This window comes from Camelus bactrianus, chromosome 16 (assembly GCF_048773025.1).
Source record: "Camelus bactrianus isolate YW-2024 breed Bactrian camel chromosome 16, ASM4877302v1, whole genome shotgun sequence".
Classification (NCBI taxonomy): Eukaryota; Metazoa; Chordata; class Mammalia; order Artiodactyla; family Camelidae; genus Camelus; species Camelus bactrianus.
The window spans coordinates 34,269,411-34,296,638 of NC_133554.1; the positions used below are offsets into that span (position 1 = coordinate 34,269,411).

The following is a 27,228-nucleotide window of genomic DNA, read 5'->3' on the forward strand; positions in this document are numbered from 1 at the left end:
CAGATGATTCCAGAACCCTTACATTTTATCAGGGGTTTCAACTTTTACCTTCTCCCAGAAAGCTTTAACCAAAATAAAGACAAAATGAGTGGATTTATAATTGCTTTATTTTTGTCAGAGACAGAACCAAAGACTTGGGTGTTTTCCTCCATCTTGAATAGCTGAAATTAGTTCCATCATTCTTTCTGTCTCAGTCACCTTGGTTCCCTAAAGTTAACCTGTCTTGGAGGAAGTTTAAAGAGTCCTTCAGTTAGTTGGGTTGAATTTATGCAGTGCAGTGAATTTGTGTTCTGCTGGACAGAGGAAGAAGGGCAAGAGATAAAAGATGGAGGAAAAGTTGGTTTTTGTCCACTTCAAGTGACCTCTTTAATGATGGGAAACAGTCCTAGTCTCAGGAAACTTAATTCAGAGACCTAGGAGTTCACAGTTGGTCATCCATTAGGAACAAGACAAAGAGGACGTGTAAAGTCACTCTTGTCCAAAGTAAAATGGTGTAAATTGTTTCCCGTGACAAAGACCAGCTGGTTAAGTCACGGAAGCTTTCATCAGAGTGTATGTGCTTTCATGGGCTGCTTCCGATTCTTTTAGGAGAGAGGTAGATAGAAGTGAAGACGTGGCAGTCCGGCAAGACTTCTACGAGAGAAGGTTGGTTACCACATCTCCTTCCTCTGTGCTGATGTCCAGGTGTGCGGGCTGTGCTCTCTTCCAGCCAGCGTCCCATGTTCCGTGGCCCCAGAAAAGCCAGTGTGTAGGCCTCAGCCACCCCAGGTCCGACGTACATTCTCCCTGGACACCATCCTCAGCTCCTACCTTCTGGGCCAGTGGCCACGAGATGCTGATGGGACCTTCACCTGCTGTACCAATGACAAGGCCACCCAGGTAATGAAGCTCTCCGCTAATGGGATCAGGGGTAAGGCTGGGGCAGTGGGCTGGCTGAGGAGGCCTTTGGTCTACTCACCAACTCGCAGTCATGGACATGACTTTTCCGGGTTTTGGCTGTCCATACTCACCATGTAACTTTTCATCATCTCACGTTTACCAGCTTGGTTCTCTTTGTAAACTTCCCTGAAAATGAGTTTGCATTCCACCTGGGTTTGTCAGTTTGCCTTCAAGTAATATGTGTGGGTAAGCAAGAGTTGACTTTAGAATTTATTCTAGGTTTTAAAAATGAGATTTACCTTGCTAAAATTAAATGGGCCAACATTCAGTGGAGTTTGTATTGCCCCAGACAACTGGAAGAGGTGGCCAGAAAGTGTGTTGAGTCAGGATAGAGCCCACTGGAGCAATAGAGTGGAAGGTTCTAGATAATGGAGCATTGATCCCTGGTCAGCAGCCCAGTCAGGGATTTCAGTGAACCCGTCTGAGCCCCCTGGTGCCCAGGCTCCCTCTTTCAGTATTTTTCTTCACAGCAGTCTTTTCATTAAGAATCCTAAAGTTGCACAGAATCTCCGCAGATCATCCAGGCCATTGGTCAGTTTTGGAATGAGGTAGTGCTAGCCTGAGCAAGAAGTCATCTCCTATGTGAAATTATACAAAGATATTTCTTACTCTGATTCAGGACTTCAACATTAGTAGCAGTTAAGTTTTTAAGAGTCAAATCTTCTCCCTTTTGATGTAGTTTAAACCCGTTCCTGTTCAACCTCAGAACAAATGAGTTGTTCTCAGGAAAGAGGAAACAGGGTGGGGAGAACACGGGCTCAGAGGCAGGCCTGCATCCTGGAGGATGCTGGGCCCTGCACTCTTCCTTTGCACGCCGCTGGAGCAAGCCCGCCCCGCCTGATGGGAGGGGGCCGGCCAAATAGGAATGGGTTTTGTGCGCTCACTTCCCCCACCTTCCTGTGCTGAGCACATCGCATCGGTCCCTTTCTTTTATTTATTTTAAAAATGAGATCCCTTTTCGAATGTTATTAGTGAATGTTTGAGTGCCCAGTACTGTTCTTGGCATGTTGGAGTGAAGAACCAGGAAATGAGAACAAGATTTGGCCTTGGTGAGTCTGGATGCCAGTTCTGTGAAGGCCAGCAAGCGGAGAGCCAAGGGATAAGATGGGGCCAAACGTCCGGCCCAGTTTCCAGGAGGGGAATTCTCAGAAGAATACACCACCTTGGACCAGCAGGAGTTTGCTGCAGTTAAAGCTGACAGCACTCTAGATCTATGAGCAGATGGTGAAGGGAGAGCAGAGTCCAGGGAGCAGAGTAGGCCTGCTTCCTGGGAGCCATGGACACTGTTGTTCCCTGTATCCTCTGCAAAGGGCAAGTAGGATAGGTTATGTTTCTCCCTCCCAGGCCTGGAGCACATACCCCTTTCTCTTTGGAAAGGAATATTTAGTTCAAATAATGTATCTAGTCACAGAGGGCTTCCTGGAGGAGTAGGACTTGAGGTTGCTTTGAGTGTGTAAGCTCATGATTGCACCCTCCTTTGTCAGACAGCTGGCTTCCATGCAGCCCACCTAGCCCCGTCTCTGTCATTTCCTGCTCCCAGCCTTCTAGGAAGCCTCCATCCCACTCCTCAGATAGCATTCTTTGTCAACTCAAGGCAGAGTTGGCCTCAGATGTTCCCTGGCCGGATTTAGAGGCACGGGCTCTAGGCTGTGTGTTTTTGCTCAGGCTCCAGCTGCAGGCCAGATCTTTTATATAACAAGTCTGGGCTTCTTGCCACAGCAAGACAGAGGTCAGCGATGCGCCTCTGTGGGTCTGGCAAGGCCGAGCTGTGCAGCTTTCCTCTTTTCCCTGGGATGGGCTCCAGCCCTCGAGGAACTCTTAGCAACCTGTCAATATTGTGGCCGCAGTCAGGAGGTGGGAGCATTCTGATCAACGTAGGCATCCAAACCCAAGTATGTACCCTGCCCATCTTTCATTCCTGGCCTCCTGGGAATTTTCTGCTTCTAGGTTTTGGGCTTCATTCAAATTCCTGCTTGAGCACCCTGGCCGGGCACAAGCAACCTTCTTCAGCACTGGGATTACGCCAGGAGGACCTGAGGCTCTCCTGACATTTCCCTAAGTAATTGGTGCTCCTTCCCTACTGAGCATGGCCACATCACCCAGAAAGGACTGGAGATGAGGGAGAGGTTTTACTGGGGAGATACCAAGAAGTGTGGAGAAGGTTAGAGGGAAGGTAGGGAGGTGGGATCTACCAGAGTCCTTGAAAGCTTTTAAGTTGCTAAAAATAGATGATGCCGGCACCTTTCCCTAATTCCTTTGAGCTTGAGGGAGCTGTTCTCATCCCTACCTTCCCTTTTGCGCTTTCTCTTCTAGCCACACCAGTGTAGTCAGTCTGTCCACCACATCTGGCAGGCCCTCACTCCCACTCTCTTAATTGTGCCCCCAGCCCCCAACCCCCACCCCAAGCCAGCACCAGAGTGTGTCTGGGGGCCTCATCAGCCCTGGCACTCCTGGGGACAGGACTTGCACTGAGGATGGCCACCAGAGTTATGATGTAGGCTGAGCAGCTCAGCTCCCCTCTCCGAACCCTGTAGAGCCAGCCAGAGCCTGGCAAGTTCATGTCAGAACATCTGCCTTTCAGACAGCCAGGCATGCTGCCTCCTTAAGACTTCTCACAAGGCAGAAGATGGAGGTTGAAGCTCTACATTCTTAAATATAGCAGGTTGCCAGCAGTCCCAGTATTCCCTCCCTGGGCTTAGCTGTGTCTCAAGCTCTTAGGTGGGCACAGAGGAGAGCACAGGTATTTCCTAGGCAACTGAAGCAGTCTGACGTGGAGAGCTGGCTCACCCAAATATTTGAGGCAGGTGAGGAAGAGAGGTGGATGGATCTTACTTGGGAAATAGGTTTTTCTGAGGGGGGTGTGTGTGAATGTGGTAACTGGGGAAGGGGTTCCTTGGAGCTGCTGCGTGTTCTGAGCCAGGATGCACAATGGGAGAGGGATGACCAGGTCTCCCAGGGGTCAGCTGGGTGGAGGTGAGGAAGGGTGTGGGTGCAGCGGGAGCTGGATGCCAAGGGGTCGGTCAGGGAGGACCAGGAGGGCTCTTGCGTGGAGTCTGCATCATCTAGGGGTTTCTTTGTGGGTCGGAGGACTTTGTCAGGACTGTATGGGTCAGTCGGAATGTGCTTTACCTTCTCTGGACTGCCTTCCCCCAAGGTCAGCTAGTCAGTCAGCTGGCCATCAAGTGCTTTGGGCTGGCCCCTCCTGGTGCTGGGCCTGGGCCTGGGCCAGGGCGGGTGATGGCAGCACACACAAGGGTGCGGTCACCCCCACCCCCCTTCTTGCTGGGAGTCTTCTCGCACTCTGCTGGAGGGAGGAAGTGGTCTCACCACATCTGGAATGACTGTTGGAGCCAAGATCCCCCGCTCATGTTCTCATCCTGCAGACAGATGGGACCCTGTGTACTGGCTCTGCCTGGGCCCCCAATCTGCTCATCTCTACCCCGGGTCCTCTATGTGCCCCAGGTGAGGTGGGGATGCTTTTATGATTGACTGTCTTTTGCTAGCTTACTCTTCAGAAAAAAAATTAGTTTAAATTCTTGACAAACCTTAGGGAGTACCCTGAAGGCCAGAGGCAGAGGTGGCATGGTTTTTTTGGGAAGATTTCCCTTTCTGTGACTTTCCCTGCCTGTACACCATCCTCCTCCTTTTCCCAGTCCAGTGTCTCCACATTTGGTGATGACACACGACTCAGTCTGCCCACCTTTCTTTGTAGGCATGGGGGCCTGGGCTCAGTGCCTATTTTCCAAATGGGTGAGCAGGGCTAGTTGTTCAGTATATGGTTTGACAACAGCACAGACTATTTAAAAATGGGTCCGTGATGGGAAATCTGAGGGTTGCACAGTCACCGTAGGGCCAGAGATGGTGGCCTTGGCCACCTGCAGCCAGAGTCCTCGGCGCTGGCCGGCAGACCACCCTCAGAGCCTTTCCTGCCTCTTTGTCTGGCTGGGTCCCAAGGGGCTGATTCCCTGATGAATTTCAGTTCAACACGTAGTTATTGGCCATCTGCACTAGGCCAGGCACCATGCTGCTCTGCATGTCTGTGTAGGTACACTGGGTTATGTTCCCAGGGCCCAGCCAAGGTCACTGGAGACAGCATGGACCAGGACTCTTCCCACCTCAGAATCCGGATAGAAACATAGTTGGGTGGAGGGAGTGGGGCAGAGAAGCAGGTTCCAGTTTGGAGGGGTTTTGGCTCTATCTCACCCCTGCCTTCTTCTATCAGGCTGCTCTTTGGAAAGCAGTCCTCTGCCCCCACCCAGTTATCCCACATGTTGCTCTGGGATTTCAGAATCCCAGGCAAAGCTTCCTTGGTCTAACCTACATCCAGTTTTGTATAATCCCAGCATCATCTGCTTAGTTGGCCGACACCACTCATGGCTAGTAAGTAGCCCTGCTTCTCCCTCAGCTACTCCCCCTGGTCCAGGGTGTTAAAATAAATCTGTTCCAGTATGTGGGTCCCTTTGACAAACATGACTGGCCCACAGAGCTCAAGCTTTATCCTGCTTCCAGGGGACCTTCTGGAACGACTACTTACGGTGCTGTCATGTGGCATGGCTTGACCTCTGTTATGCCATGAAGAATCACTCTTTGAAGAGTGGCCTTTCTTAGCTGTAACTTTTCTGTGCTCCAAGTAGACCTTGGTCCAGACCTCCAGGAGGAGGGACCTGCTACCCAGGGGCACTGGAAGTAAGGGGCAGTGCATGGTCCCCACCCTTGATGCTCCCAGTTCAGCTGGAGGGGCTAGAGCCCACACATGTGCACGTGCCTGCCTGAAGGATGCTCAAGGCCAGCATGGAAACAGGTGCAGACACAGGATAACCTACTGTATTAGGTTCCTGAGGCTGATACAACAAATTACCTCAAACTTAGTGGCTTAAAACAACAGAAATTTTTTCTGTCATAGTTCTGGAGGCCAGAAGTCTGAATTCCATTTCACTGGGCCAAGATCAAGGTGTTGGCAGGGCTGTCATCTCTCTGGAGGCTCTCTGGGAGACCCATTCCTTACAGCTTCCAGCTTCTCGTGGCTGCCAGCATTCCTTGGCTTGTGGCCACATCACCCCAATCTCCGCCTCTGTGGTCACACAGCCTTATCTTCTGTGAGTGTCTAATCTGTCCCTCTCTCATAAGGACACTTGTAATGACATTTAGGGTCTATCAGGATAATCCAGGATAATCTTCCCATCTCAAGATCCTTAACTTAATCTCATCTGCAAAAACTTTACCACATAAGGTAACATTGACAGGGTCCAGGGACTAGGACCTGATTTCTTTAGGGGGCCATTTTCAATCTATCACACCTACTGAGCTCTGCTCCTACTACTCTGCCTCTTGCTCACTCTGGCCCAGCAGCACTGGCCTCCTTATCCTCAGACACACCAGACTTGCTCCTGCCTCAGGGCCTTTGCACTTGCTATTCCTTCCATCTGGGTCACTCTTATTTCCAGTATCACCATGGCTCACTCTTCATCACCTTTGTGTTTTTATCAGAAGTTACCTTTTCTCTGAGGACTTCCCTGACATTCAAAATCATGTTCCCTGGTCCAGCATTCCTGTTCCCCTTTATGGCTGTATTTTTCTCTTAGTGCTTACCACTCTTTAAACTGTGTCTCCATTAGAATGTAAACTCCAAAGGGGATGAAGATTTTTGCCATTTTTATGCACTACTGTGTCCCCGCCACCTGAACAGTGCCTGACACCTAGCTTGCACTCAGTAACTCTCTGCTGAGCGCATAAATGATATATATATATCCTGAATCCCTCTGAACAGAGATGCAGAGTGAAGCAGCAGGCTGCCAGAGGTGGACTGGTTAGGAAGGGCTCCCTGATGGGAAGGGTGGGAAAAGCTGGTGGGGCAAGCCATCTTGGATGAGGAGACCAGGCTTTGAGGCCAAGGGATAAGGAAAGAAAAAGGAGAGGGCGCTAGATTTACCTGTAAGACTGAGAGCCAAGGATGGAGAGCCCAGGGGATGGGGGGAAAAATGGTGATGTCTGTGGCCAGGGCCAGGTGTTGAGGCACGGCCTTAGTAGCACAGTTTACAGAGTAGGCAGTAGCTGCTAGGAGGTGCCACCGAGCAGACTGAGGTGAGGTAAGTTGGCCTGAGAGAGGAGATGATTCTCGCTGCCATAAACTGTCACATCCTTCTAACCTCCAGCGCTAGCCTCCATTTCTCCTTCTGCTCCCTCACATATCTCAGAAGAAAGAAGGCAGTTGAAGAGTTTGCAAGAGATGTCAGTTGAAGCGGTGGCAGCTTGAATGTGGCTACTTCCCCCTAGCCACCTGTGAGTGTGGGGTCTTTCCAGAGGAGGGGAAGCGGGCATCAAGACCTTCGCCTTTATCATCCCTCCTCTGCAGCCTCTGCCACCTTTCCAGGGACAACAAGCTTGTGTGGGACTCAGAGCTTTGATGAGCAGACCCTAGAAATCTACAGGTTTGGCTTTGGAGCCCTGGGAGGAGAGGAGCGTTTGTGCATCTGCTGGGCTGGGGGAGCGATGGGAGAGGTAAACTTTCTCCTCTCTCTTCAGTAGCTGCAGCAGCCTTCTCGAAGGCTCGGTCTGCCAACACCCTGGTTTAGAGAGATGTGGACATTAGGAAGTAGACCAACTGCGTGGTTCCAAGGACTGTTAGAGCCAGCTCCACCTCGAGGGCTTTGAGGTGGGGGCCTGAGGATGTGTTGTCCGCCTTTTTCCTAAAGAAAGAATAGTAGGGGACACATCACTGGAGGGTCTCCCTTGGGGTGCTGGCCCTAGGGAAGAGGCCATTGTCTCACCCTGGCTGGTTGCACAGCCCAGTAGAAGGTCCTGATGGGTGGGCAGCTGGGAGAAGGAAGAGGCAGGGAGGCTCGGCCCCCGTAGCCTCTCTGCACAGCAGCTGTCACACAGGGCAGCCTGCTCCCACAGCCCCACTTGGACTGCCCCCACCACACTCTTCTTAACAGCTGTTGGGTGGTGAGTTGTTGGGCTTTTTCCCTCCTCTCCTCCCCCTTTTCTGTTTGCAACAACCTCTCGGGGGAGGTCAGCAGATTTGTTGGAGGAGATGGTTCCCAGGCCCTCATGGTTTTGGCAGCTTGTGCAGGGAAGTTAGAGGGGAACTGGTTCCACTGGAGCCTTCCCCCTTGGGCCCCTCCCTTGGAATGGAAGTAGGGAAGGTTGTTGGGGGAGCGGAATCTTGTCCTCCTCTGCCTCATGCCTAGAGCCAACAGCTTCCTCCGTCCAGTGGGGGCTCAGGAAGTGGGTCTACAACTCCCCCTGCCTCCATCTTGGATCGTTTGTCTTCTGTGCAGCAAGGGAGGGAGGTTGGCTGACCGAGAGGCTTATTCTCACAAGGGGTCAGAGCAGGGCCCAGGAGAAAGAGCTGCGATAAAGCCAAGAGGGGTCAGGAGTCAAGGCTGAGTTTAGAATTCTGGCTCCCTCCTTTCTGAAAATGTCCCCTCTCTATATTCAGGGGGACTTCAGGAGGCCCCCACACTTACATACAGAGGAAAATGGTGGAACAAGCTTGAGACACTGCCCCACACAGAAGCCTCCTGCTGTGGGGCAGGATGGAGAGCGGGGATCTCTGTGGAGCTTTTTCCTGTTTTATCAGTTAATGATTCCCGAAGGGAGTCCCGTCTGGTAACTTGCTTTTGTTAGGCTCCCAGGAACCTGGGCCTGTGCTGGGCATTTAGATGAGGAGAGAATCGAGGATGCAGCTGGTTCCCTGAGCCTGTGTTCTTTTGGAGCCAGTTGGTATAGGGAGGGACAATGACACTACTAATCCTCACTACTGGGGAGAAGCACTTGGAATAGCTGGGGCTGCAATCCGTGTGTGAAAGTCGGAAGAGAGGAAAGAACAGGTCGGCCTGATTGGCTCATCAGGGAAAGTTCCCTGGAGGGTGTGGATTAGGACGGAGGCAGTGCAGGTAGAGAAGCCTGAAAGAATAAAGGATGCTGGCAGGGTCCGGGCAGTTGATGAGCAGGTGAGAGAAGACATCAGAGAGCCGCCACCTCTGTTCAGGAAATGGTGCGTCTGCTTCCCCACGGCCTTCCCGAGAAGCTTCTCTGTCTCACGGGGTTTCTCTCTCTGCAGACCCCCCTGTCCTGGCAAGAGCTTGAAGGCGAGCGGGCCAGCTCCGGTACACACAAGCGCTCAGCGTCCTGGGGCAGCACAGACCACCGAAAAGAGGTAACTGCCCCCTTTGACTCACTGGCCAGGGTAGCTGCCTCTTGTCTGCCCCCAGCACCATGGATGCGTCTACTCCAAAGTGGACTCATATCTCCAGTCTACCCGCCTCGATCTAGCCTCTTCCTAATGACATGGCACCTTCGTAGCTGCCTCCCAGCCTCCTGGTGCTCTGTCCTTAGGAGCCCAGACCCTCCTGCAGGCAGGGTTCAACTAGCGACTGCTGGTGCCCTCCAGCAGCCAAGCACAGGGTGGGAGCGGCCATTGTTCTCATGTCACTTTGAGGTTGGATCCAGATAAGCGGTTCAGAGACTGGAGAAGGACAGAGAGTGAGTTTCTGGGAATTGGAAGCCCCCAACCTCACTTACTACTTAAGTATTCATCCAGTCTTATTTTTTTGGGTGGTGGTGGTGGGGTAAGTAGGTTAATTTATTTATTTAAAAAATTTTTCTTTAAATGGAAGTACTGGGGATTGAACCCAGGACCTCGTGCACGCTCAGCACGTATTCTACCACTGAGCTATACCCTCCCCCCGCATCCAACCTTATTTTTAAAAGAAAAGAAAATAGTGATGTGTTCCCAAACACTTTTTTCCCAGCCCTCCCTCCCTCTCACGAGGGCTCCAGTGGTTGGGGGTGAGTAGAGAAAGCCATAGACTGGATTCCAGGGCTCCCAACCCTTCTTTGCCTGGCATGCTGTGTGGCAGCCCAGGGGAGGGCCAGCTCTCTGGGAGTTACCCTTTACAGGGGAGTAGCTCCTGCCCTCTTGGTTGCAAGAACAGAGAGAGAATGTGAAATAGTTAATGCTAGTGGTACATACAAAGTGTTTAAAATTTGTGATGATCAGAGTGAGCAAGTTATTTACACTAAGGGCATGTAGGTCCAGAATTCCAAATGTGACAGGGAGAACATTCACAATTGTTGATGATAATCCCTAATTGTTTCAGGATGTGAAGTTGGGACCAAATCTGATGTTCCTTCTCGAGAGGCTGCTCCCTGCCCACTGCCGTCTACTTTAAAATGGGGGGAAATCCTTCCATCCTTCCTGGTCCCAGGGCCTTTGAGATAGCTGTGAATGTGTTTTGAGGAGTGAACTCAAACACATCATTTCCCATTTCTATTAATAGAGGAGTAGTCCATGCCTTTGGAATCTGTGAAAGACAGAAATGATTTCAGTGTTGCGTATTTTTAATTTTTTGGAACCTGAGCCATCTGTGGACTACATGGTGATTCCAAAAAAAATCAAATCATCTAGCTAATATGGTATCCAGCTTGCCTGATGAACCTGTCATCACAGTTTTGAACACCACTGAGGCATTTTGAGGTGGAAGATGAACTTCCATCTAACTTTTATTTCTCATTTTTAAAATTTGTTTTGTTTTTTGTGGGGAGATAATTAGGTTTATTTATTTATTTATTTATTTATTTATTTATTTATTTATTTATTTATTTATTTATTTAATTTATTATTTTCTTTTATTTTATTTAATGAAGGTGCTGGGGATTGAACCCAGGACCTTGTGCATGCTAAGCATGCTCTCTACCACTAAGTTATTCCCTCCCCTACATCTTCCTTTTATGTATGGGCTTCTGGCTACGCCTGGGAGAGGAGACCCAGTGTCCTTCCTTTGCTTCACCCACCTGTCCTCTTCCCCTCTCCTGGCCACCAGATTACCAAGTTGAAGCAGCAGCTGCAGAGGACAAAGCTGAACCGCAGTGGGAAAGAGAAGGAGCGGGGCTCCCCAGTGCAAGGGGACCATGCTGTGCGGGGAGCACTGAGGGTACGTTTTCTCCCCCAGCCTTCTCCCCTTTGTCATCCTCCAGGGCGTGTCCTCTGAGCCCTACCACACTGCATGCCCAGTGGCCACGTGGTTCCAGGTGAAGTTTTAGTGCAAACTTGGACTTGCTGAGTGACATTGGGAAGGGCTCCTTGCTGTTCTGAAGTTCTCTCTCCTCCATCCCCACCCTCTGTATAATTCAGGCAGTGGTGCAGACTCTAAAAGCACACTGTAGGCCTCTCAAAGGTCTACCATATGGAGAAAACCCCATGAACGGACCTATTGCAATCGGTAACTGTCCCCAAATTCTCCTTTACTCACGTGGTTCTGCTGGGTAGACGTGACTGCTACCCACCTACTTCCTCCTGACCCCGTCAGAACTGGTAACTGTAGGGGAACTTGGGGGGTTCAGTGATGGCTTCATTTGCCTCCTCTTCAGGCATCCCCGCCCAGCTTCCCCTCAGGGTCCCCTGTCCTGCGACTTAGCCCCTGCCTGCACCGGAGCCTGGAAGGGCTCAACCAAGAGCTGGAGGAGGTGTTTGTGAAGGAGCAGGGTGAAGAGGAGCTGCTGCGGGTGAGTGGGGGCTGCACCCTGCATGCATGGACCGGCAGCATCCTGCTGAGTCTGGACACAGGGAGGTGGGACTCTGGCTGCCTGGGGGCTCATGGGCTGTGCAGACATCAACAGAGCAGCATGCGACCAGCACCCTGTGGGAGGAACACAACTTCAAACGGACTGAACCACAAGAACAGCAGAGATGGGGGCCTAGTTGGGGAAGGCTTTGCGGTGGTGAGAAGATGCAGAGGCCTGCAGAGAGGAGGGCTCCAGCTGGGAGGAAGGGACTGGCATCACGCTTCAGCCAGAGCACCAGCTCAGCCGTCCCAGTGTACTTGTCACTGTCACTGTCACCCAGCTGAGCCTGTGTCACCACTTCCTTTCCCATCTCTACCTGGTGACACTCGTTCACCCTTCACGCCCAGTTGCCTGTGTGCGGCCTTCTCCCCGACCCCACTCTCAGGCGGAATTATTCGTTCCCCTTTCTGCAGTCTCAGGCACATTGCCGTACTGACACAGGACAATCGGGGAATGCCATTTGGGCAGTATTAATATAATTCTAATGGACACACTCCTCAGTTTATGATTTACTTGCTAGTTGATTTTTGATATGTGTATATGTAGGATTTTACATGCGCACACAGGTTGGTGAGCTGTGGATACAAGTACCACTGAATGTTAAAAAGGAGAGGGGTGTGTTTAATACAGAATAAGAGTCTGCATGCCCATCCTGCAGGAGCCTGTAGCCGCTGCAGTGTCCTGGTGGTTTGCCCCCTCTCATGCCCCTATGTGTCACTCACCTTTGTGTTCCCAAAGCCTGACACACAGGAGGTCCCTGCACTTGTGGGGCCTAGAGCCTGGTGGGGGTGACACATTGATGAAACCATAAAATTAATATGTCATAAAGTCAAAAGAACGAAGTGCTCCAGGAGAAACAGGAGGAGGTGTCTCCAAGATTGAGGGTCGTGGGGGAAATCAGTGACGTGAGGAAATGGTGTCCTGCTGTCACTGTGTGTTGTGAATAGAGGACCCTGAGGGTCACCACAGCCCTGCCGGCCTGAAGAGACAGGCTTGAGAGCTGAGACCCACATTCTTCCCCGGCAGATCCTTGAGATCCCAGACGGGCACCGCGCCCCAGCTCCCCCCCAGAGCAGCAGCTGTGATCACCCCCTCCTCCTCCTGGAGCCTGGAAACCTTGCCAGCTCTCCCTCCATGCCCCTGGCATCCCCCCAGCCTTCTGGCCAGACCAGCCATGAGGAGCAGCGGGGCACAGCTGAGGAACTGGCATCCATCCCCACCGACAAAGGTAAGCTGGGAGACTGAGGCACAGGGCCGTCTCCGGGCCCTTCTCTACCTCGCATCAGTTTCTGGCTGGGCATTTTTACTTACTAACCAACTAGAATATCTTTATGAGTCATCTTTATTCTATACATTATTCTAGTCCTTGATATAGATTCTGATTTATAATTTATAGAGTTTCTGCACTTAGAGTTTTATTTAATCCTCGCCATAATACAGAGAAGCAATCCCTCCCATCCCATTCTTTGGCTGTGGTTTAGCATGCCATAGTGTGGAGCCCATGTACCTGTTCAGGGGTCCACTGTCCCCATTACCAGCAGTACATTTCAAGGGGATTATATCTATCAATAAAAGAATGTGGTCCCTTGCCCAGGGTCACAGTCTGACCCAGATCAAAACCCAAACTTTCTGACTCCAAACCTTCACTTTTGACTGTGCCCTGGAATAGACAGTCCCTTCTCCCAGTAATAATGATCCTTAGATTCTAATGCACTGTTGCCTGTGTCACCTAACTTGATCCCCATGGCAACCCCACGAGGTAGGCTGGTCAAGGGCATGATCTAACAATACAGAGGTAAACAGAGCTTAGAATAATAAAGAGTAAATGTGAGATAAATAACAGATAAAGTCAATATTTGCAGCCTAGGCAAAGTACATTCACTGTGTGGAAAGCGAGAGGAATTTTATCCCACAAGTGGGGCTGAGTAAAGATTGCTTCTCTGAGTCAGTACAAGAGCTCTTCCTGGAAGAAGGGATAGACTTTCAAGGCTGTGGAAAGGAAGAAGCTGTGGTATGTTGGCAGGCAGGGCGGTGCCTGTTGGAAGGAGGCAGAGACACAGACGTTAGGATTCCTTTAACTCTGAGACTAGGAGTTTCAATCTTAAACTACGATTGAAACTGGGAAGATTGATTTTTTCCATCAGTTCAACTGTATTTTTTATCCTGAATGACAAGATCTGTATTTTTGAAAGCTACCTCAAAGATGTCTTCAGGTAAAGTGCAGACAAACAACCCAGATTAGCTTAACCGCTGCCCAGCACATCGCGTCCCCCGGTCTCACCCCTTTACACAAAGGCCTGAGCTGGGCAAGGCAGAGACCTTCCTTCAGCTCCGCTGGACTCAGCCTTGCTCTGTTTGCAGCTTCCTCTCCAGGCCACCCAACTTTCCTTGAAGATGGCAGTCCATCTCCAGTCCTTGCCTTTGCCGCCTCCCCTCGGCCCAATCACAGCTATGTCTTCAAACGGGAGCCCCCAGAAGGCTGTGAGAGAGTGCGTGTGTTTGAAGAGGCCACGTGAGTACCTCAGACGGACGGGGCATGCGACAGAGGGATAGGGATGCGGGCTGAGCCCTGTGTCGTCCCATCCAATGGGCCCCTCCGCAGTCTTGGACTCTCTCTTCCTGGAGATGTTGTCACCTGTAGATTATCGGTATTGCAGTCTTTCCATGATCAAACTTGTTGACATTACCTCCTCTGAGCACCTAAATCTCTGCTTATCATTATCTCCATAGAAACCTGCTCTCTGCCCACATGCCAGCCACAAACGCAGCAGCAGCTGGAAAGGAAAGAGATCTGAAACCTAAACCCTTTGTTTCTTCTATTTTTTCCAACCCCAGGGAAGGTGTGAGAATTTGCTAGACCATAATCAGAGAGAGAGAACATACCAGTGATTCTCTTCAGGCAGAGCTTAGGAGGGTCTCATGCCCACCGGAGTGGCCGGGGGAGCCTGAACAGCTTTCTCACTGCTTCTGAGACAGATCTCCTCACCCTGCAGCTGTAGTGGTTCAAATGTCATGAACTCCCAGACAGAAATTTCCAGTACTTGCAAGTAGGGACTATGGAATATTCCCAAACCAGTCTGGACAATTCAGAAGTCATTGTGAAGTTGATTTCTTTACTACAGTTGCCTCCCATTAGCAGGGAGAATTAAGAGCCAAAACTTTCCAAGTGCCCCACAGTCCCCTGAGCAGGAGCTGAGAATAGAGCACATTGGGTTCCCCCCACTAACTTCTTATTCGTTGGGGCAGATTCACAGTGGAAGCTGTGGTTTTGGTGGCAGTCAGAAGGTTTAGTTACGGAGTGTGAGTGGGGTTCTAGTTGGACAGGGTTTGGGGCCTTGCTGGCTCCACCTGTGTCTCAGGTAAGGGAGAGGACAACCCATGGTAGTAGCAGGAGGTACATCCATAGCCCAGAGAGGGACTTAGGAGAAAACCATGGGCGCTAGGGTGTTGCTCCCATCAGTGTTGCCTGGCAACTCTCCAGGAACCCTTGGTCCTCTGGGTGGTGTGGAGGGAAGAGGCCAGATCTGGTACCTTAAGCAGACTCTGGGCTCTTGTACCATCCCTAGTCCACATTATGGTTGAGTAATTACAACCTGGAATTGCTTGAAATTAGGCTGTTGCTTGTCTTGATTCTTTTGTAGACTCATCAGGCCAGAAGAGGTTTCAAGTCATCTCATCTAGCTTCCTGCCCCTATGTTAACCCTTTAAGAGAGGTGCTGAGCCATCAGTTACTTTCTGAGATATCCTAGGGTAGGAATTCTCAGCTCCTTGGGGTCTCTTCATTGTACGAACTTTCCTCCTGAGAAGTTCACGTGCTAAGTGGTTCTTCTGCCACATTTTCCCCTTACTGGCTGCCAATCCTGGAAGAGAGCCTGGATATGCCAGGGAGGGAATCAAGCCATTCAGGGTCATGCTGGTTGCCCTCATGTCCTTCGAGCGTTACTTGGTCTCCTCAGGGTCACCTTCCCCACACGTGCATGCACACACTGAGAGTGCTCCCTCTTCTGGCCATTCCCCACCCCTTCCTAAAGGCGGATGCTTTCAAGCCCTTCTCAGTCAGGGGCCACCTTGCCACTGCGGAGCCCTCTGGGACCCAGGCTACCAAGTACACCCACACATGGGCCCTCACCTTCCTCCCCCTCTTCTACGTCTCATGCTGTGCCAGGCTCAGCCCTCCTCTGCATGCCTCGCGCTTCTTCCTGGGTTTGGAATGATTAGAATTCTACAATTAAAATGCAATCGATTTATCAAGCTGTACACAAAGAGCATTCTTCTCTACGTACATCTGACCGTCTTCCTGCACGTGTGTCTTCTCACCCGCAATCCTCACAAGCAGCAGCTTCTCAGGACCGTTTCACCCCAAAGCACAGCCAGACAGTCTTCTTCCTTTTTTTTATCACAAGGATTCCTTACTCTAGAACACTCTGACCTGACCTCCTTTAATCCTTCCATTTTCCCTACATGATTGGAAAGGCAGGGATTCTTTCCACATTAAAGGTGAGGCAGGTCAGGCCAAGACCACATTGTGAGTTAGCACCCAGATCTCCTGATAAGGTCTAGCTGCTGTCCTTTCCTCTCACCAAGGGTTTTGAAAATCACACCTTTCAAATCTGCTCAAGAATTAGATTCTTGAGGCCAGTAGATTTCATTGGGGGACAGTTTCCCCCCAAGGGACATTTGGCAATGTCAGAAGACATCTTTGGTTTTCGCAACTTGAGAGGGTTTGTGCTACTGGCGTACAGTGGGTGGGGGTCAGGGATGCTGTTAAACATCCTACGTTGGACGGGATAGCCCCTGTGAGATAACCAAGAATTATCGAGCCCAAAATGCCAGTGGTGCTAAGGCTGAGACTCCCTGCTTTAAGCTATGCAACGTCTAAGAAAGTCACTTTTGCCTGGATCTCTGCTGTCAGGCAGGTGGTCTACCCCGCAAACACTGTTCACTGATAAAATCTCTCAAATTAAAAGATCTCTCAGTCTCCTCTTCTAGAATCACGTCAGGAAGTTCTTCTTCCTGTCTAGCTTTAATTCCTCCTGTTTCTAGCGAAAGTAGATTTCCTGTTGTTTAGCCATATTTCTGAAACATGGAGAGCTGAGGGGCCTAAACACTGGTTGTTGCTCAGCAGCCTGTCAGTTTTTGGTCAAGCGATCAGCTTGTTTGAACAGAGACCCAGCTGCCCTGCCCCCCTGACGCGGTGACACCTCTCGTTCCTCCTCACTAGCTGTTTCTCTCTGTGTGTATGTGCGTGTGCACATGTGTATGTCTCTGTTTCTCTCTCCATCCTCCAGGTCCCCAGGTCCTGACCGGGCCTTCCTGACTTCCTGTCCTGACAAGAACAAAGTCCATTTCAACCCGACCGGCTCGGCCTTCTGCCCCGTCAGCTTGATGAAGCCCCTCTTCCCCAGCATGGGCTTCATCTTCCGTAACTGCCCCTCAAGTCCGGGGTCCCCGCTCCCCCCGGCCAGCCCCAGGCCGCCGCCTCGGAAGGACCCAGAGGCCTCCAAGGCCTCCTCACTGCCATTCGAGCCCTGGCAGCGCACCCCGCCGTCAGAAGAGCCCGTGCTTTTCCAGAGCTCCCTGGTGGTCTGAGGGCCCCACCCCCACCACTTCACCACGGAGACCAGTGCCTTGGTGGCAGGCCCCTCCCTAGCTCCCCTGAGGTGGGGGATGAAGGAGCCCTTCCCTCTCGGCCTTCGAGCACTTTCATTTATTGTGTCAAAGCCCTGGGTCCTCTTTCTCATGGACACTGGCCCCTCCAAATGTGAGGGGACCCGCCTTCTCCACTAGCAGCTGGGCAGCTCACAAGCCACCCCTGTGTTCTTGCCACCTCCCTCACTTGGTGGAAAACTTACCCGGAAGGTCTGGGGTCCCCCACCCCTGGGTGTGAATCCAGAGGACTGGGTACAGGGCCCTTGGGTTTATCATGGAGCAAGCTGGCCGTGATTGAAGGAGAGGGGACACCGCAGATTGCCTTCCCTCTCCTCCGCATTCACAGAAGAAGAGACCCCCAACCCTCTCAGCCCCAGTCCCCGTGCCTCCCTCTCACTGGAGGAGCTGACCAAAGCAGCCCTGAAGGGCCATAACACTTGACCAATCCAGCTGCTGGCAGAGGGGGAACCAAGCGTTTTCCCAAGTGGCATTCTCATCTCGCTTTCACCCTAAGATTGTCTTAAGCAGCAACCCAGGCTGCCCAGCCCCAGGTGGGTAGTGGGGGAGAGGGAGAGCTGCCATTCCTCCAGGTGACAAATGGCAGCTTCTCACCCTCCACTTGCCCCAGGACTGGGTTGGATTAGAAAAATGCCTATTTTTCTTGTATCAGTGTAGAAACTCTATTTTCTCCCAAAGACACTATTTTTGCAGCTGTTTGAAGTTTGTATATTTTCCGTACTGCAGAGCTTACACAAAACTGAAGAAGAATGTTAATGTTCAAGTTTTATTATCCTGTGTTTAGAAGTTGTTTTTTTGGCAGATCTTGGTGTTAATAGGCCAAATAAATAAGTATTCCCAGCAGCTTCAGGTTCTGTTACATATTTTGTGGAGGGAGGGCCCAAGCTAGAGATTGAAGGGCTCACATTAGTCACTTCATCCTTGTCTTCAAGAGGAGCCTATACTTAACACCTAAGGTGGATGTGGGTGGATACAGAGGCTCTGTCCTCAGGCCACCACCAGGCTTGTATTCTTTACATGGGCATATAAACAGGATCCAGAGAAATGCTGTCCAGAGTGAAGAGTGTGGTGCAGGTGGGGTGAAGCAGTTGGTGGGGAAGTCATCCATTCTTAGGTGAGTCTGGAAAAGCGCCCTAGGGAGAGTAGTTTTCAGTGGGGAAATGAGGGTGACCAAGGGGAGACAGTTTGACATTGTGGGTGCTCCTTGCACCAACCAGCAAGGGGAAATAAGACTAGGGAATGGCATTCAGGTTGAATCTCTTGGCACAGTTTTAAGGAAGCTTTAGCTCCTTTTGAGTATTCCTTGCATATTAGTAGCCACAACACAGAGGGGAGAAGAAACTTCCTGTCCTTTTGTATCCTCTCAGCTTTACAGTGCCACACCAGTTAAGAGCTCTTAGGTTTTTGGGTAAATGAGAATAGCCATCCCAACATTCTGATGGTACTTTGCAATTTACAAAGCATTTTCACAAAAGAGGAGTTATCACCATTGTACGGGTGAATAGTGGACTACCCCAAGGGCAGTCATAATAACTACAACTGTATCTCATAAAATCTCAAACTCCTAAACCAGGCTCTCCCAACAGCCATTCATTGGTTAGGTAAGCACCAGATACACTGTAAAATGCTTTATATAAAATAACACAAATATCACAACAACCCAATGTGATAAATCCCACTGTACTAATGAGTGAAAGAAAAATATGGAATAACTACCAAAAAAACAGATACAAAGTTGGGGAGCTCGGATTGGGAACGAGATCATTTGAATCCAGTGCCCATGCTTCTAACTACAGTGCCCTCCTGCTTGTTATTCTATTTCCATTCATTTCAGATGAGGAAACTTGACTCAGAGGTCAAGTGAATTGTTTGAAGTCTCAGCGGGTAAAGAGGCAGAGCTGGGACTGGAAACCCAGCTCGGTGCCCTGGAATCTTGGGCTAATACAGTAGAGTAAGCCACTGGGCAAGGGAGCAGATGTGTGGGGGTCCCCCTCCCTAACTAATACAAAGAAGATAGGGGTTTGAGGCCAGACCCTATCTTCTACTTCTTACCCCTCCCCTGAAAGATGTTTGGCCTACCCCCAAAGTCTTAGTGAGTCAGGCCCAGAGCGATGGGTGTGGTGCTGCCCCGAGTTTCCTTCCCTTGCCTGAGGCTGTGCCAAAGGGGCAGGCTGCTAGAAGGGGAGAAGGAGCCTCTACCCAGATAGCTGCCCAGAGTCCAAGGATTAAGGTAGGGCGTGAGTGGTAGTGGAAAGCCCTGGGGTCAGTCTGGCCCTGTTTTTAGCGTCAGCAAGTGGAAGCCCAACACTTGGATCAGGGAGGAGTCCAACAAGGAGCTCATTAATGCCGGAGGGTTTGCTCCATTGTTGGTGAGCTGTAAGACCCTGCAGAAAAGACAATTCGGCAAGCTTCCATTTCCACCTCCAGGATGTGAGGAAATAAGATCAGAGCTGAGAAAGAGTAATGACTAATAAACACCTTAAACTTGCACGGCACAATTTACAGTTTACAAAACACTTTCACAAACCTCAGCTTATCTGATCCTCAGAAGAGTCAAGAGGCGACAAGATGGCTATTATTAATTATCCCTAAAGACTACCCACAGACTAGGAAAACTGTGGCCCAGAATTTAGGTGACAAGGGTAGGTTATCCTGCCTTTAAGTGACAGAGCTGAGAGAAGATCCCTGCCGCCCTTGGAAGGCTAGAGATATGCCGAGGAGGAGGACGGCTCCCCTAAACCAGGCCTTGAACTCTCTTCGGGTTGAGGGGGTAGAGTCGGGAACGCTGCGCAGCAGCTAGGGGGCGCTGGCGTTCCATTGAGAGTTTTCAGGCGTTAGGACCCAGCAGAGAAACCCGACAGCCGACCGGGAAAAAGACTATTCGATTTGCCCAGCCGGCGTACTCCTCCTTCCCGCCCACCTGTCTGTCCGAGTACGGCGCAGCCAATTGGCCACCTCCACATCCTCAAACGTCATCATTCCACGCCCGCGTATCTCCTAGGCCATCCCGCCTCGCTCAGGGTCGCAGTTGTCTTCGGAGTTGCCTGATCGGAAAGTCTCGACGGCAAGGCGTTACCTTCGGGGCTCCTAGCTCCCCTGGCCATCAGGGATGAAGGCAAGGCCCCGGGGCGGGTCTTCTTTCCTTGGAAGTGGGTACTCAGTTCTGAAGCGTTTCCCCCTCGGCGGCCCTGAGCTGGCAGTTCTGGCGGTGGCTGCTGGGCCCTGCGGTGCGCCGGTCGCATGCAGCTCCTATGAGGCCCCTGTCGCCAGTCGGCGATGTCCGGCTGGACCTGTCGCCGCCGCCGCCGCTGCCGGCTGTGAGCGGGTCTCCGGTCGTGTCGTCCGGGCGTCTCATGGCCGCTAGCAGCTCTCTGGTGCCTGACCGGCTGCGCCTGCCGCTCTGCTTCCTCGGCGTCTTTGTCTGCTATTTCTACTATGGGATCCTGCAGGAAAAGATGTGAGCGGATCTCCGGGGTCGAAATGCAGACACCTCCCGCACCCCAATCCCGCCTTGTCTCCGGGTTCGCGGTCCTCCCGCCCCTGGCCCCGGTGTTCCCCCTTGCGCCTCGCCCTCCCAGCACCCCGACACCTTTGCAGCCGCGGCTGAACCTCCCCAGATTTCCAAAACGTGAAAGCTAGTCTCTGGATTCTCGTGACCTGGTTATTTTTCTTCCCTTAATTGCTTTTTTTTTTTTTTTTTTTTTTTCCTTTCTCTTGTTGGTCCTAAGGGGCTGAGTTTTGCAGGCTGAGGTTTCCATGACCTGTGCCGGCCCCTCTTTGGAACTCCCAGATGCCTGCTGACAGTTGATTCTTTTGCCCTCGGCCCTGCTGATGTAGCCTAGATCCTTTCTTTTGCTGCGTGGGATACCTTGTTTCACCAACTAATTTTCCACGTTTCCTCTAGCTCCATCCTTTACGGATATACTTTCCCTAGGCTATGGCATCAGCGGCCTGCGATGTCTAGCTGATCCAATAAAATCAGCTCCTGTTGTAAATGAACCCAGTGATCCTTACCAAACTCTCCCTACATCTAGAGAAGCAAGATAATTTCAAGGCTTTCAGTGGCTCTGGATTACTAGATGATACGGAGGGAAATGAACTAATTCCTTCCCATTTTCTCATACATTTCATTCTTAGAACAAGAGGAAAGTATGGGGAGGGAGCCAAGCAGGAGACGTTCACTTTTGCCTTAACTTTGGTCTTCATCCAGTGTGTGATCAATGCTGTGTTTGCCAAGATCTGTGAGTACCTAGATAGTAATCTGTTGTGTCCTCTGCCCCTGCTTTTGTATCCTAGGCATTAGGCAGTGATCTAACCTTCAGGTCTAACTCTGAAGACCCCCAACCGTTTTAGCGCTTACAACAGCCTCTGTTCAATCTATAAAACTAATGGCTTTGGAAAAGGGTGAAATCCTATTTCCTTAAATTAGGTCAACTTCTTAGTCAGAAGGGTGCAAAGAATGGATCTTCTGTGTTCCAGATCCTCATGAGAATACTTCAGACTTTTTTCTTTGTCCTTCTGATTTTCCTTTATGTGTCAGTGTCGAGCATGTTTTGAGTTTTCTCTCTTTTTACCCTGGGGGCTAGCAGCAGGCCTGACTAGTCCCTTGAACTGAATGAGCAGCCCCCTACTCCAGCTCTGCATGTGGTCTGGGGTAGGCTTAGGTGGGATTGGAGAATTAGAGAATCTTGAGAGATTTTCCCAGTCTAAGAGGACAGAAATAGTTTGTGCTTCTCCTGTAATTTGACAGACAAGTTCCCTTCATGTGGCTTCGACTTTTGCTCAGTGGTCCGTCCTTGGCCCACCAGGATGTATGTTTCTTTTGTCTTCTCCCAGTGATCCAGTTTTTTGACACTGCCAGGGTGGATCGTACTCGGAGCTGGCTCTATGCTGCCTGTTCTGTCTCCTATTTGGGTGCCATGGTCTCCAGCAACTCAGCACTACAGTTTGTCAACTACCCAACCCAGGTGACACCTTAGAGTGGGATGAGGGTTGGCTCAGAAATTGTTTGAAAAGGATGAAGGAATCTCCCTTGGGTCTGTGACTTCAATAAAAAGAGAATGTGTCTGAGAAATTAAGAGTACGAAGAACCGTAGATCTGAGGTTTGGTGGTGGTGGGTTGGATGTGATAGGGCTGCTTTCTCTGGTGCAGGCCCCGCACTTACTCATCTTAACACAGCACCTAGCACAGTACCTGGCACATCACAGATGCTCACAAATTATTTACTGAATTTAATTTCAGGTCCTTGGTAAATCCTGCAAGCCAATCCCAGGTAAGCAGAAGAAAATGGTCCTCATCTTCCATCCTCACTCTTCCTACAGTAAACTCTCTCCTCCTCTGCTGGAGCTTTCTATTCCTCTGGACTTTGTCATCCCACTATAGCTATCTCTAGGGACTTCATTCCATCCCTTCCCCTTGCCCATCCTGTCAGCCGAATCACTTCCTGTGGTGTTGGGTGTGCGTAAGGTTGCATTCCTCATTGTGAGCTAGAGGCTGACCTAAGCTTCACATGGTGAGACATTTTGGTGTCCCATGTGTTTACATTGTCGTTAGATACCCTAAATCCCATGTGATGGTCAGTTTCTTTTTCTCAACCTCTCACTCCTCCCCACTGCCGCACCCTTGCCCTGTTCCTTCCCGGTCCCTTAACCTTTGTTCTCTACCTTTTCCCTGCCTTACACTATTTGTTCAACTTTGTTGCTCTATCTAGGTGCCAGCCTTGCCCTCTCCTTTGATCCTTTCTAGGCTTTCTCTCTCAGACATTCTTTTTTCCCATAGTCTTTGGCTCCTAGGAGGAGAGTGTTGGGCTCATCACTGCCTATGGGTGCCTGAATTTTCCATTCTCTTTCTTTCCTGTAGTCATGCTCCTTGGAGTGACCCTTTTGAGGAAGAAGTACCCAATGGCCAAGTACCTGTGTGTGTTGCTAATTGTGGCCGGAGTGGCCCTTTTCATGTACAAACCCAAGAAAGTAGTTGGGACAGAAGAACACACAGTTGGCCATGGAGAGCTGCTCCTGGTACGTGATCCTGGTGGGAAAGGAAGCCTTTTCCAGTGATCTTAACAAAGGAATCTCCCCACCTACTCAGGCAGAAGGCCAGTTCGATGTCTTGAAACAGGCTGTGATGTCTCTTGCCTCCCATTTCTGGTCTTTGTCTCTTACTGCATGGCCCCTGGCTCTGCTCAGGTGGTAGTGAGGAGCCTAAAATATTTCACTACTGTTTAGATCTCCTCCTGGGGAAGGGATGACTGTAAGGCCTGTGTCTAAATGCTGGTATGAGGTCCCAGAGACCTGAGAGCAAAAAGTCTTTCAGTGTGGCTTTCCAAGAAACCTGGAAGCCAGAGTTAAAAATAGTACTATAGTAGCTATTGCTTACTATGGAGTAGGCATTGTTCCAAGTGTTCTACATATTAATTCATCAATTTTTACAACAATAACAGTAATAGATAGCATTATCTCCATTTTACAGATAAAGAAACTGAGGCAAAGAAAAGTTAAATCACTTGCCTATGGTCGCATGGCTGTTAATTGGCAGAGTTAGTGGCTAACATAGCCCAGTATTCTAATCCAGGCAATGTGACCACAGAATCCAGTCTCGGGAGCACTGTGCTCCGAGCCAGGAGGCTAGCGTACTGGGACTAGGTTTCCTCTCTCCAGCTTCAGTGGAAGAATGTGTGTCATTATGTTGGGAAGTGGTAGGCTTCCTGCCCTACTCTGATTACATTACATCTGTGTGGCTCAGATAACCTGTCATTCCAGTGCCTGGGGGGAGGAGGGCAGCTGGCATGGTCTCTCCCCACCCTCTGCCTGTGACTGAATGGCAGCATTTTGTTCTGAGGACTCTGTCTTAGGCAGCAGCTTTCTGGGGCATCTCAGAAAGGTGAGTCCTGCATCCCATGTTAGGGAGGGGTCCGGTAGCCTTCTCACTGCAGGCCGCACTCTTTTTCAGCTCTTATCTCTCACCCTGGATGGACTGACAGGCGTTTCCCAGGACCACATGCGGGCTCACTACCAAACAGGCTCCAACCACATGATGTTGAACATCAACCTTTGGTCGACCTTGATGCTGGGAGCTGGTGAGGAGCAGTTCTGCCGTTCTCCCCATGCATCAGCAGAGGGCAGACTGCCTGCATCTGCTTAATCTCTAGCTCCCCTGCCAGATGCTAACTTTGCCCAGGCCGAAGGTCAGCCTCACTTCTCAGATGCCCTTATGTCCAAACCCCTGAGAAGCCTCCTTAGAGAAACCTTCACCAGCAGGCTCTGCTTGCTACTCGTTACTGGCACGTCAGGGGCAGACCTGTACCACAAGACGACACAGTAGTAAAACACTGGGGTGCCCTGGGAACTTGTCTTCTTCTGAGGGGGATGAGACACTGGTATGGGGTGAATACTGAATATAGTTCAAACATGAATGAGTTTGCTTTTAAATCAGTGCTTCCTAACTTTTTTCAAATCTGGGCACACATAGGAAGCATTTTTCATACAGAACACTGGGGTTAACAGAGGGGGCTGCTGCTGGCTAGAATCGACCGGGTTTGCGGGTACCTTGAGCTAGGGGTGTGTGGATCAGTATCGTCACAACTTCTGAGGATCGCTGCTTTCAATCTCTTTGCCAGAAGTAATTCAACTTCCAGGCCTTTCTCGGAAGAGTCTAGCTTCTCTAATCAGAAAAACAGAAGGGAGATGCCTGATGAGATGATACAAACTATTCCATACATCTTCCCATGCCCCACGCTCCTTCAGAGTGCTTTAGCGGACCATAGGCAGGTGTACTCATGCGAGTGTGGGCACACAAGATGCACCATTCATCTTTTAACATTTCTTCCTAGGAATCCTATTCACTGGGGAGCTCTGGGAGTTCTTGAGCTTTGCCGAAAGGTACCCTACCGTCATCTATAACATCCTGCTCTTTGGCCTGACCAGTGCCCTGGGCCAGGTGAGTGCCTTGAGTACCAAGACAGACTGATCTGGCTGGGAGAAGAGGGGTGGCAAGGTTAGCCCTGATGTCCTGCTAACAGACTTTAGACATCTTAGCAGGTACCCAAGAACCAGCCTGACCTTGTCTTTCGCTGTCTTCCTCTAGAGCTTCATCTTCATGACAGTTGTGTATTTTGGTCCCCTGACCTGCTCCATCATCACCACAACTCGAAAGTTCTTCACCATTTTGGCCTCTGTGATCCTCTTCGCCAACCCTATCAGCCCCATGCAGTGGGTGGGCACTGTGCTCGTGTTCTTGGGTAAGTTCCATCCAGAGCAGACATCTCTGGGCCACACAAAGGGACAGTGACAGAGCTTTATCCCCCCCCCCTAAAATTTACTTGTATATTTATGAAATTTAGTTATTTTAGAGAAAACATCTTTACAATTCAAGTTTTGTTTTGTTTTGTTTTTTACTGTATTCACTATATATGCAACCATCGCTACAGTCAATTTTAGAACATTTTTGAGGGGAGGAGGTAATTAGATTTCTTTATTCTTTGATGGAGCTACTGGGGATTGAACGCAGGACCGCGTGCATGGTAGGCACGTGCTCTACCACTGAGCTACACCCTCCCCCTAGAGAAAACATTTTTAAAAGAAAAGGAAGCATTACCTCTAATCCCGTCTTCCTGAGGAGCGTTTCACCGTAGTGATTTCCTTCCAGTCATTCTGCTTTCCCCAGATACTGAGCAGGGTAAAATTATTATACTTATTCCCCATCAATTTATGCTGCTGTGGATGAACTGAGAGAACTAGCTTAGAAGTTTGACTCTTAAGTTTCTTTCAGTCTTGGCTGTAGTTTATGTACATACGTAATTACCAGCATCTTGGTGATTTTGTTTATTTGATGCCAATCTCTTTTCTTGGAGGAGGTTTTATAAAATCAATGTTTAGAAACTAGTTACATTTATTTTGGAGAACCAAGGCTAACCACCTCCCCCTGCCACATCTTTTGTAGGTTTCATTTCTCTCTGGGAAGTTAAGCCCTTTTTCTCTCTTTCCATAGGTCTAGGTCTCGATGCCAAGTTTGGGAAAGGAGCCAAGAAGACATCCCACTAGGAAGAGGGACTACCTCCACTCCAAGGATATTTAAGTTATTATCGTGAACAGTGACATCTCTTGGGAACATGGACACGCTAGAGATACAGGACTAGGTTTCAGTCTGGGGTTTTTGTTTGTTTGTTTTTTGTTTTTTAAAGGAAACAGAATCCCATATTCTAAAAAAATGCATTTGGATTTTGATAAGACAGAGTTGGCAGCTTCTGTTCTTGATGACCTGGAGCACAGCCTGGGGCAAATAAAGAGAAAAAGGGAGAAGGAAGAGGCGGGGCTTGGTGCTCACTGCCCAGGCTGCTCCCCCGTGTGTGTGGTTAACCTGGCCGGGTGGCCAGTTCCCCCAGGAGCCTAAGCATAGGGAGGAACTTTTACAGATTGTATAGTTGTGCTTGTGGCCTCTGTTCCTGCAGACAAAGGTCTAAATATGCCCGGACAGGTAGCTGTCTGGTAGAGCCAGAGAATGTAAAAATCAGTTTATCTCTTAAAGCTCTGGTGGGCAGATACTTCTTTTAAAAACTACAGATACTTTCTGTCCTCAAGAAACTTCTCTTGAGGTTGGGATAAAATGAGCCCAGAGCCTCAGAGTCTGCTGCATCTCACATTTCTCCGCTGCCTTCCCTTCAGCCAAAGCTCAACCAAGACCAGAGCAGAGACCCAGTGTGTAGGCCATGAACAGCTTTGGAAGGTCTGATTCCCTTCCTCCATCTCCACGTCTGTCCTGTGTCCTACCAGTCCCCTCCTGGGGCAGCTGGGTTAATCCTTCCTATTCCCCTGCCCCTTTCAGCTGCTAAAACATTGCAGACCGCCGCCATCCTGGCTGTGCCAAGGTGTCACCATGCCAGCTTCTGCCTGTTGAAAGGGATGCTGCTGGCGGAAGGCACAGTGGCTGAGTCCTGGCAGACAGTCGCTGTCGAGTTTTCTGGGTGGCAACGGGGGGAGAAGGCGGAGCATGGAGCTGAGCCACCTGCCCACTGCTGCCTTCAGAGCTGGAAATCACAATCCTCTATGGACCAAACT

The 27,228-nt window shown here is 50.3% G+C and overlaps 2 protein-coding genes and 1 non-coding gene across 4 annotated transcripts in view; 2 read left to right on the plus strand and 1 right to left on the minus strand.

Moving 5' to 3' along the window:
- FAM117A (family with sequence similarity 117 member A) overlaps positions 1 to 18,018 on the plus strand; it is a 41,722-nt gene extending 23,704 nt beyond the window's left edge. Inside the window, exons 2-8 of the mRNA XM_074343024.1 lie at positions 710 to 879; positions 9,005 to 9,100; positions 10,767 to 10,877; positions 11,314 to 11,448; positions 12,535 to 12,736; positions 13,870 to 14,020; positions 16,797 to 18,018. Coding sequence (XP_074199125.1) covers positions 710 to 879; positions 9,005 to 9,100; positions 10,767 to 10,877; positions 11,314 to 11,448; positions 12,535 to 12,736; positions 13,870 to 14,020; positions 16,797 to 17,097 — 1,166 coding nt within the window. The 3' untranslated portion in view covers positions 17,098 to 18,018. The remainder of the gene's footprint in view (positions 1 to 709; positions 880 to 9,004; positions 9,101 to 10,766; positions 10,878 to 11,313; positions 11,449 to 12,534; positions 12,737 to 13,869; positions 14,021 to 16,796) is intronic.
- A 2,372-nt stretch (positions 18,019 to 20,390) lies between these two features.
- Positions 20,391 to 26,476, plus strand: SLC35B1 (solute carrier family 35 member B1). Of its 2 annotated transcripts, XM_010949241.3 has the most exons (9): positions 20,392 to 20,632; positions 21,313 to 21,416; positions 22,012 to 22,142; positions 22,418 to 22,448; positions 23,036 to 23,193; positions 24,125 to 24,251; positions 25,005 to 25,111; positions 25,259 to 25,412; positions 26,162 to 26,476. In XM_010949241.3, exons 1-9 carry the CDS (start codon positions 20,427 to 20,429, stop codon positions 26,212 to 26,214), a joined length of 1,071 nt encoding a protein of 356 aa, XP_010947543.1. In that variant the 5' UTR covers positions 20,392 to 20,426; the 3' UTR covers positions 26,215 to 26,476. The 2 variants fall into 2 exon arrangements, with proteins under 2 accessions (XP_045368193.1, XP_010947543.1); XM_045512237.2 differs by lacking the exon at positions 21,313 to 21,416 and having other exon boundaries at positions 20,391 to 20,632; positions 22,037 to 22,142.
- Positions 25,657 to 25,725, minus strand: TRNAG-ACC (transfer RNA glycine (anticodon ACC)). The gene has a single exon. It is a non-coding gene; the product is annotated as a tRNA-Gly (tRNA).
- Positions 26,477 to 27,228: the final 752 nt, after the last annotated feature.